Source organism: Scleropages formosus, chromosome 6 (genome assembly GCF_900964775.1).
Source record: "Scleropages formosus chromosome 6, fSclFor1.1, whole genome shotgun sequence".
NCBI lineage: Eukaryota > Metazoa > Chordata > Actinopteri > Osteoglossiformes > Osteoglossidae > Scleropages > Scleropages formosus.
In genome coordinates, this window is record NC_041811.1 from 30,929,369 (window position 1) to 30,940,480 (window position 11,112).

The following is an 11,112-nucleotide window of genomic DNA, read 5'->3' on the forward strand; positions in this document are numbered from 1 at the left end:
CGGTGTTTGCGACGCGTCGGCTCGTGCTGCCGATTCTCTGCGACGTCGTGGAAATTATGGTTTCGTATCTTTTTCTTTCAAACAGACATCCTTCGTCCCGAGTTCCGCACTATGAATGGTGTTTTAAATCTGACATCACTAAAGCGCATCTGTCCTGCTCGCACCATCTAGTGGTCTGTTGTTCAAAATCAAAACCAGCGCTGGTCGTGACGTCTAATTACTGCCATATGTTTGTTTGTTTGTAACTACACAGTAATTCCGTGCGGTAAGTGGAGATCGGGGGACTCGAGACCCGCACAGCGACCGTCGCCGCTATACGAGGCCAAGGCGGAGCGCGGAAGAGCGCATGTGGGGGACGCGCCTATATAATATGTGTGTATACTTGTGTGCATCATCTATGTTTACTATGTATGTGTACTTAAGTGCTCCATTCGTTTCCTCCTGGAATTCCAGAAACCTCATTGCAAACGCCGCGTTTTCGTCTGTTGCCCCATGAGGCTCGTTCTTCCCCCACTTCCAATAGAAATAAGCGCAGGACCAGAATAGTCGGTGCTTTTCAAAAATGTTCTTTTAGAAACATGAATATGACATTAGCAAGAGCACACCTTTATTGTAAGATCCCTGTAAAAACTCACAAGAGTATTTTTATGAGGGATGAGGCAACAAGCATAAACAAAATACTTTATTCCGGGGGGGGGGGGTTACTTTTCAGGTATTGGGGACAAAAAAAAAAAAAATAGAATAGCAGAACTGAGTGGGGTTATAAACAATATTGGCCTGTGTTTGGGAGGTAGATACTTCTGCCCTAACAAGTGTGAATGGGGGGGGGGCTACAAATTTTTTTTTAATTTCCAGTGTTCCGTATTAAAGTCTTAGACTAAATATTTTTGAGAGTGTCTGAGAACACTCAGTACCTTCTTAACATAAAGCCATGTGCATACAGTGTTGTTCTTCGGTATAGACACCTTGCATTAAATAGTCACACACAAACAGCAAGTATGTACACAGGATAGATTTTAAAAAAGTCTTACAAAATGTCTTCTGCTGTATTGTTTAGTACTTATCCTACTACTGTAACTTAAGGGCTAATATAACTTAAGGGCTTCTAAAGAAAATCAAACGCAATATCATTAAGGTAATTGGGAATTATGCTCTTTATATTTTATTATATGTGATATAATAATTCTGGCTGAGACCTTTTCCTTTACCATCAGAACCCAAAGTTCTTGTGAAGTTTCACCTCTTGTATTTATAGCTGCTGCAAAAAGGCTAATTTCTGCCAAATAATGGTCTATGTTTGATATACTCTTCTAGCAAATAAATAGTCATATGCTTGACTGCTGAGCCATACCAATATTACTTTACAGTACAGTATTTAATTGATACATTGACACTTATCCAAACCATCCCACACTGCTCACTTGCGCAGTTTTACTACAGTAATTCAAGTAAAACACCTCACGTAGGAGTTCGACAGCAGGCGTCACCCCAGGACTTCTATATGCATCCTTTCAAAGACCATTCCAGTTCCTTATCCTCTGTGGCGCTACCACGCTGGCCTTGTCATTTTGTGCACTTACACACGTCTTGAGTTCCTCCGAAAGGAGCCTGACGCACTAGAGCTGCCAAGTGGAGTTCAGGGAGCAGTCAGTTGATTTACGTCTCTCTGGCTGGACCTGACCAATCTGAGGCACCTCCGGTAGAGTCGAACAGGCGCGCGTCTCCTCTTGGGCGCCATCGCGTTCCGCCTCTTGACTTTGAAGGAAGGTGTCTCTGGGAGTCCTCCGAGCTCAGCCGCACCTCCCCTCCCCAGAGCTTTCTGGATATGAGGGGCTTTGCGGAGAACAGCCGAACAGCTGTGGCACAGCAAGATACACCTTACGATGGTTTCCAAGAGTACGGGTCCTACACAGTGACTCACAGAAAGTGACTCGCATGCTTTGAGTCAGTGACCTGCATACAAGCAACTGACCATGTATAATAAGTGCATGCAGCCAATGTGCTGTCACAAAACACCAGATCATGACTGTCTCATAAGATCTCTGGGGCCAAATATATTAAGTTTTACGCAATAAGTTTCTCCACCATCTCTTCCATTTACCGAGCGGGGATTCACTGACCCTGTCCTGCTGGAGCAGTCCTCATGCCGTGGCGTTTTGAAGCAGGAGAGAGAAACAAAGTCGAGCAGCAGCCACCGAAAGGAATCAGGCTCCTCCGTTTTCATGAGTTGCCTGGCCCATCTGTCCGGAGAGGACGTCCAGGTTAAAGGCGCACTTTCTGCCCCACGACACATTTCCTGTTCCCGTGCGCGGACTCAGTGCCGCAGGTGATACCAAAAGGTGTGTGTGGCATGTTGTGGAAGTGTTCCACAGGATTGTTCTTGTGCAGTTTTTCATTGTCTGTATGTGCAACTGAAGTCACCTCTGCACCAAAGTGTCATCTCCGAAGCTTAACAAGGTACATGTGAGCACGTTAAGTCAATCTCTCCGCAGTGTAGGTGTAATTTCCTCCTGTGCTGCCAACAGTATGTTCTGTGCTTTTACCACAGTGGCACGATCACGGACCGAGTCTCACCTTTTCGTGCAGTTACAGTGGTACAGGGTCTTGGGTTCCAAGTTTTGAAGGCCGAACTGCTCCTCCCCAGGTGGGATCTTGTACATACACTCATCAAGGTGCTTATAGCAGGCGCATGGCCGCTTTTTACCTGCAGGGGGGGAAAAAAGAAAAAAAAATCTTGTAGGTGGCAGATGGGAAGGGGAAGTTTGAAGTACAAGTGTTTACATAGAGTACTGTACAAAAGTCTTAAGCACTTAGATGTTTCACAAAAATATTTGTTTTAGATTGTTATTTAATGTCTTCTGCATTAGTGTCAATGGCAAAGAGTATATTTTCGGTTTCCAAGGATTCCCTTTGCAAAAAGCTACAGTATTACAGTAAGGGTTTTGTATTTCATTAAAGAAAGTGTACACACACACACACACACACACACACACACACACCGCTTGTCCTGAGCAGGGTTGCTGCGAACCAGAGCCTAACCCAGCAACACAGGGCACAAAGCTGGAGGGGGCGGGGACACACCCAGGACGGGACGCCAGTCCATCGCAAGGCAGCCCAAGCAGGACTCGAACCCCAGACCTACCAGATAGTGGGACCTGGCCAAGCCTGTCGTGCCAAGCAGTTGTTGACAATAGATGGTTACTAACTTTGTAGGAAGTTTATTCATTAAGAGCATTATTTTTGAAAGCATTCTCACTTTACATCTCCCCCCCCCAAGTGCCTAAAACTTTTGCACAGTACTGTATATAGTCTAAGGGGACCAGATTTCCAGTCTCATGACAACAGAAATTGACTTTTACAGTTATTCATTTAGCTGACACTTCTTGAAACAATTTACAATGTTAAGCTACTCACAGTTTAGTTATTTATACAGCTGGGTAGTTTTTTTTTTTTTTTTTGAGCAATTTAGGTTAAGCATCTTGCTCATGGGAACTACAGCCAGAAGTGAGATGCAAACCTGTGACTTTTGGGTCCAAAGGAAGAGCTCTAACCACTATGCCACCAGCTGTCCCACATATGTCCAAATGAAATTAATAGGAAATCAAAGCAGGCAGATTTATAATGGACTGGACTGCTAATTTGACACCGTTAAATATCAGCTACACATACTTCTGCATTTGCGATTTGGCAGGTCAAGTTGTCTAAGTACTTTGAGAAAGACACATAATACACTCACTATATATTACTGTCTTCAATAATTCATGACATTTATGGGTTATTACTGTGGTACACTGTATCAACTGAGACTGATGGATAAGAACAGACATGTTGTCGGAAGCACCGGGGAAGGAAGTCGATTTAATTAGAGCGGCACATTTCAGGACCTTTTCGGCCGTGTGAAATCCAAAGCGACCCCACCCTCCCCCCAGTACATACTTCTGTGTCTGGGGTCCTGGATGGGTTGAAGGTGGTTGCTGGGCACTGTTTCTTCAGGCAGCGGTGGTATGGTGGGCAGTGCGTTTTCCAAGCTCTCCAAGGGATCCCGGTCCATCGGGTGATGGGTGGAGTCCTGTAGCCCTGTGCTCAGATGAGTGGGCACCACCTTAACCGCACTGAAGGTCTTCGGGGTGGAGCTGTACTCTGGGTGTCTACTGCTACTTATCGTGGGGGTGGTGATGCTTTCAGAACCATCAGCAGTGGGTCTTGGCAGCTCCCAGGATGTACTTTCGTTTCTGGGAACGGTGGTTGGCAGTTTGGATGTCTCCTCAGTGTCTAGGATGGGGTCAACGATGTCGCTTTTGTTTTCTGCGACACTGATCAGCACATCGGACACCTCGTCGACTTCTTCAGAGGGGTGGGTGGAGTTATACACAATGGCATCCCTCAGGATTGCGAGCGGAGACACCTGTGACACATTACATCTGTTCGGAAAGAGACGTTGACAATTTTCACCGGAAAGCGACCGCATTACCGATAAATTCGCATCTTTCAACAAGTCTGAAAAGACCCGCCTTTTATAAACGGATCCTTTCACACCTGTAGACTAGTGAAGCTTTTTCTTTGAAAAACCACTCCACTCCACTGTCAAAAATGTGGGTTACTGACAGTCTTTTATGTCGTACTGGACACACCCAGCTGGCAGAATTACAGCGGGTTCCAGCGGAAACGGAGTGGGTTGAATTCCCCGAGGGCATGACCGTAACAGCAAGTTGGTACAGGTGGAAAATGTGTGATCCTGTGCAATCGATGGGCAGATGCTTCAGAGACCCAATCAGGAGTCTGGGAACCAGACAGTAGCAGAACCAGGAAATATTAAGTTCTCCCTACGAGGCTGCGGTTTCCCTCACACCCCACTTGGCAGTTCAGCATTGGCTGCGAAGAAACCTTCCGACTACCTATAACAATACACCTCACTCTCTCACAAATACACCCCCCCCACCCCACCCCACCCCACCCAACACATTTACAGGTGCAACTTCCTAAAATGTAGTGATTCGACAAAGTTATTCTGACTCTGTGCACATCGGATAATTCCGATGAAATCTGACATCTGAGACCCCGGCGCTTCCTCGAACCCAGTTCCGCATACCAGGCAGTCACACCACAAATCACACCAGGCTGTACTTACTTGCCCCACCAGCTCATCTGTGTGCACTGCATGGTCGGCTTGAGGAAAAAGCAAGGGATCTTCAGAATGTTGAAGTAGGTGTATCCCACAGTGTTCGAGATGGTGTCATTGACCCCCAGCAGACACTGCCGAAACCTGAAAGGTCGGAGGACAAAGGAGAGGCTGAATTTATGACTTTACTGCAAAGTATGATTTAAATAAAAAATAAAAGTTATTTTATAAGTTATTTTGTTATTTATTGCCTTGTCAGTATACCGGCACTTTCTTGGGTTGGGTCATGCTAACCTGCTCTGTGTGAGTTTCCCACCAGGGGTTAATAAAAGTGCTATCCTATCCTATACAGTCCAGGTGGCTTAATGCTGAAGTTACTAAGCAAAGCTAAAAGTCTGTAGGTTTATTTATCACAGATGTACTGTTTTTAATCTGAATTCATTCTTTCAGTCATTATTGTTAACCACTTGTGCCAATGCAGGATTGTGGTGGTCCAGAGCCTATCCCAGAACTACAGGGCATGAGGCAGGCTAGACCCTGGATGGGGCACAAGCCAGCTGCGGTGCTTTATTTGTACTGGTTTAGTAGATGTTCAGCTACACAAACTTGATTAAAGGCATACCAAAATAAACCCGATATTTGGTAATTTTTTTTTTTTTTTTAAATAACTTTAATGAGAGGGGGTGTGGTGGCATGGTGGCTTTGCCCTGTGCCCGCCCCGCTTGGGGTGCCCTGCGACAGACTGGTATCCCCTCCAGGGTGTGTCCCTTCTCCCCTCAGCCTTGCACCTTGTGTTGCCAGGTAGGCTCTGGCTCACTGTGACCCCATTTGGGGCAAGCAGTTGTAGCAAATATGCAAAAATTCAATGGGACCACATAAGCAGGTGGCCCTAGCTCACCTCCGGTCACAGTCGCAGTGTGAAACGGTGAAGAAGTTGCGGTTTAAGAGGCCGTAGTTGGTCTCGAAGGAAGAGATGGTCTCCTTGCAGTAGTCGTGCTCCCGGCAGCATCCGTCTGTCTGCTCAAACAGACCTGCAACACATGGGAGAAAAGCCCATCTGAGTGATGCTCAGGGTCACCTGAGCCAGACCAGGCCCACAGCCAGACAATTAAATAAGGAAAAACTGGAGAAATGCAGAGCTACAGAGAGACCACTGAAAGATCCTGCAAGAGCAAAATATTGGGGGGAGGGACATTTACAGTTTGCACACACATTCAGTTATGTCTAAGCCTATTATGAAATATTTTAAATGACTGGTATAACCAGCAATTAACAGCCACACTGCATGAACAGTCCAAACAAACTTTAACATTGATGAAAAAAAGTTTAATATTTCAGCAGCAGTGAGATAGTGGTTACAGCTGGTGCCTTCCACTCAGAGGACCCAGATTCAAATCCCATCAGAAGTAGCCATGAGCAAGGTTCTCACCTCAAAATTGCTCCAGCTACAAATTACCCAGCTATATAAATGAATAATTGCATACAGTGCTGGGGCAGGTGGTGGCCTAGTGGTTAGAGGTGTTGTCTTTGGACTCAAAGGTCCCAGGTTTGAGTCTCACCTCCTGCTGTAATTCTTACCCCAAGGAACTTACCCCAAATCCTCCAGTAAAATTACCCAGTTGTATACATGGCTAAATAACTGGAAGTATCTTAACACTGTAAGCTGCTCTGGAAAAAACCAACAGCTAAATGAATAACTGTAATACAGTATATAATAAGACACTTGGTTGGGAGAAAAAAAAAAAGGTGTCAGTTCAATAAATACATGATGAAGGTGCATTTTAAAAACTACAGACCCAAGTCTTCAAAGCTGCTTGCTTTGTTGCCCATTCCACACCACAGTGTCCCAGGAAATATCCAAGCCCGTTTCTGGCGCCGCAGCCTCGACCCGAACTCGGACCCGGATCCGGGCCTATCCTCCGCGCGGTCATCAGTGGATCGGCTCTGGTCATCAGCGCCCAGGTCCCTCTTCTCGCGCTGAGTCGGACCATCTCCGCCCCCCGGCGCGTTCACGCAGGTGCTTTCCAGCGCCAGGAGCCGGCTGACGTTCACACGCCGGTCCGGCGCGTCCGAGAACCGAGCCGCGCGTTCGCCTCGGCATTCCGACCAATAGCGTTCCGCGACATCCGGGCGGTCGATCACCGCGCAGTCAACGAGGGAACCATCCTCCGTCCACGTGCTGTGGAAGAGCCGCAGCGCGCCCGCCGAGCGTCGGAGGAAAGTGTGCGCGACGGGCGCAGCCGGCGCGGAGCCGCTCGTCCAGTGGCAGAAAGCGGCGGCGGCGACGGCGGCGTCCGGCGAGCGCTCGTGCGCGCGCGCGGCGGCCCAGCAGCCCAGCGCTAGGAGCGCGAGGCACAGCGCGCGGCACCCGCGTGCCAGTTTGCAGCGAAGATGCGCAGCGGAGGAGTCCGCAGATGAGTGGCAAACTCCTCGAGAGGAGCGACGAAGCCGAGCAGCCGGCATGATCGGGGCAGCGGCACCTGAAACCGTGGATGAACACGAAACACTCGTGGCAGCAAATAGAGCGCAGGTCAATAAGAGCGCAAATAAGATGTGATCAAACACTTGCGGCGTTGTTTCAATGTATGCAGATGTATCTGCGCTCCTATAGCGGGCAAAGATCCGATGGAACTAAACAGAACTGACAGACGCTCGAGTGCAGTTTATTGGCGTCTCGACGGAGCTTAAACAGAAATAAGCAAAACGCTGCTCTGCTTTTAAAGGGTCCAAATACCAGGTGGAAAAGGGCCAGGGAAATACATCAAAGTGCCGGCATATTTGGTGTGGGTTTGGGAAATTCGCCACTCCTCCCGTGTGGGGTGATGTCTTACCTCTAAAGAAAAGTGCATTTCCCACACTCTCATTGGAGGACTGTCGACACACACATACACACACCCCTTGTCAGTACCCATCATGAAAAAAGCATGGTATTTTACAGTACATAACACTGTAGACAACGTTTCTCGCCACTGCTGGCACAGCCATAAACCATACAACTCACCTGTATGTTTTATCTATGTCGATAATGGATAAGGAGATAAGCGGTAGAGTGAAACGAAGTAAATTATATTGCATTCGCCTCGGAAAGGTTTTTCACGGGATGTCTGGTGCATTATATTAAAAGATAAGACTTGTTGTTTAACATTTGTGACTTATCTCCGTCTGGCATGAAGCTTCATGATGTCACTGAGAAACTTGACAACAAGACAGTGTCAAATTCCAAACACATCGAATCGATTTTCGGACGGTGATCCAGAAGTTAAAGCGGGGTAAATTTATTATTGCCATGGCATGATGATTCCTTGGACAACTTTCAAATCAAATGAGCGTCGTTTCCTCGAAGAATGTACGAAATGTGCAAAATAGACCTCCTTGTTAGTTATAGAACTCAATAAAAGTGAGGAATATTCGCCGCGTAACTTATATCGAACGGCTGGCCTCCGCGCGATATTTGCTATTGAACCAAACAAGTTTTTCGCGTTTCCGCGGAGACGTTCAACACCAGGTCGCTCTGCACTCATTCATTGCGCTGCCGGAGCGGAACCAGACCGGAAGTGGAATTCTCGCGCCTCGCCAACAGATGCAAAGTTCACGCGGCGGCGCGCGGCGTGTCCGGTAGGGAGAGACTGTTGACATCCTCACGCCATCCGCGCAAAGGTTCCTGCCATGTCACGAGCGGTGTGCGAGTCACGCGAGCTAATTATGCAGCAGGCTTGAATGCCAACGGCAGTCCAAGTTCGCGGTTTCTTACTCAATTTATTTATTTTTTAGCTCCGGGAGTAACTAGGGGGACGTCACACGTTGTACCCCGTGATGTTGACTCTCGCCTCATGTGTCCCCCCAATAGTCTTCCCCCCACTCTATGAAGGTGATCTGTTCTTGCAAACCCCTTCGTAAGGTTAATTCTCAAAGACATCATGACCAGACTCTCAAAACTGGCATCAATTATCAGTCATTGACAACTTTATTAAAGTTTGGATTAAAAAAAAAATAATTATAATTATTTAGCAGACACTTTTTGCCAAAGCAACTTCCAATGAACTCTATGTAGTGTTATCAGCCCACACACCTTATTCACCACAGTGATTTACACTGCTAGATACACTACTTACACTGGATCACTCATCCATACATAACAGAACACACACACTCTGTCACTCACTCTATGGGTGAACCTGAACAGCATGTCTTTGAACTGTGGGAGGAAACCAGAGCACCTGGAAGAAACCCACACAGACACAGGGAGAGCATGCAAACTCCATACAGACCGAGTAGGGATCGAACCCATATCCTCTCGCACCACCCCCACCCGGTATGACATCAGCGCTACTCACTGTGCCACCATACAAGTGCTTCAAGTTAACAACATCATAACATGAGTTTCCCATCATTCCTTACCCTGTAACAGCATACGACTGCCTAGCTGTACCACTTCAGCTCCTCTGTAGCAATTACACTCACAATCAAAACATAAATACATGATGTCCAGTCTTTATGTATTAATTTCAAGTACAAAAGCAACAGAATAATTATCATGAAAATCACTGAAAACAATGCAAAGGAATTCATTCTCATAGGACAAGTTGACATGTTTGGATGGTCCAACGGCTTCTGTGACTACTGAAATTATAATACGGACACCCCTCGACTTACGTCAATAGACCGTTCTTCAACCCCTTTCGTAAGTTAAAAGTTACGTATGTCAGACTCCCCCTCCTGCCCCACCGTACAACATCGTCCCCTGCCATCATCACGTGCTCCTTTATACGTGCAGCATCCTTCACTATTGCATTTATATTCGATATGGCTACACCTTGTCCCCGTGCTATGGACGATAATCTTTGTCCACCTTCATACTTATTTATTGTCTTCAATTTCATCTCCAAATCGATTGCTGTACGCTTGCGGGACGGTTCTCGTTTTCCTTCGAGTGCACGTTTACCACCAGGCATTGTGAATAATGAATGGGTAAAAAATAAGCAAAAAAAATCACTACACTAATGAGAGGAGATGCATTTAGGGCTCAGAACATGCGGGAACTGGGAAAATGCAGTTTCCTGCCTTGTCCGGTTAAACGCTTAACGTATTTCAGATGTTTTGCGTAAGGGCTATCCGTAAATAATGTGTGCCGGGAATTTTTTGCGTAAATATGGATTTACATAAGTAGAGGGGTGTCTGAATGTGACACTAGCAAACGAGGGATGATGGAGACTGAGAACCTAATGCATCGCAAATCAGAACGTCATTCCATAAGACCTCACGGCGGCTCAAGTCTCGCACTGCTATCAGATGGCCCTGTTAGCGGTTGTGGGGCAGAGGGCCGCGTGGGCAGCACTGACGTGCGAGGTGGCAGGTTCTTTCCCAGCCAAAAAAAAAGGTCTTATTTATTGAGGAAAAGCCAAAAACAAAATAGGGACATGGACCCTTCAAAGGAAGAAACACAAACCTAAAAGCAACGAAAAACAGGTCTCGCACAACACCAACCCCGGGTTATTTTATTTTATTTATCGTATGATCAAAGACAGATCTTCGGCAGTAGCGAGACTAGTTCGATCAATCCGAAGAGCGCTTAGCCGTGAGGGACGTTACCCGAGGTCAGCCCAAAGGAATCCTTCTGGACCCTTCAAATACTCCCCAAAAACTGTCCCAAAAACTTCTCAGACCAGCTGCTCAAAAAAAGTCCATCTCAGCCAGCAGCAGCTGGTCATCATTATGAAATTCAGTTGAGAGAGGGGGTGCGTATTCGTTCAGTTCCATCCCCTGCCACAGGTGTGTCTCAGGGTGTGGCTATTTGTTCTTAACTCCTCCGAGTAGAATTGCATACATTTTTGGTCGGTCCCCCAATACCTGACATGTTTTTATATTACCGATTTATGCAATAATAAAATGGTAGCGATTATGACAGCACATCTACAATCATAACCAAGCATATGGCCAGTTCAGCAAATTACATTAAAGTTAATAGAGAGAATTTAGCATACAGACTGGTGTTT

At 46.6% G+C, this 11,112-nt stretch overlaps 1 protein-coding gene across 1 annotated transcript; it reads right to left on the reverse strand.

Annotated features, from left to right (window-relative positions):
* Nucleotides 1-699: 699 nt before the first annotated feature.
* pla2g3 (phospholipase A2 group III) lies at nt 700-7,827 on the reverse strand. The gene is made up of 7 exons (XM_029252746.1): nt 6,916-7,827; nt 6,018-6,150; nt 5,129-5,263; nt 3,937-4,421; nt 2,575-2,704; nt 2,121-2,240; nt 700-1,856 (listed from the first exon to the last, which is right to left on the reverse strand). Exons 1-7 carry the CDS (start codon nt 7,580-7,582, stop codon nt 1,637-1,639), a joined length of 1,890 nt encoding a protein of 629 aa, XP_029108579.1. The 5' UTR covers nt 7,583-7,827; the 3' UTR covers nt 700-1,636.
* Between the last annotated feature and the right edge of the window lie 3,285 nt (nt 7,828-11,112).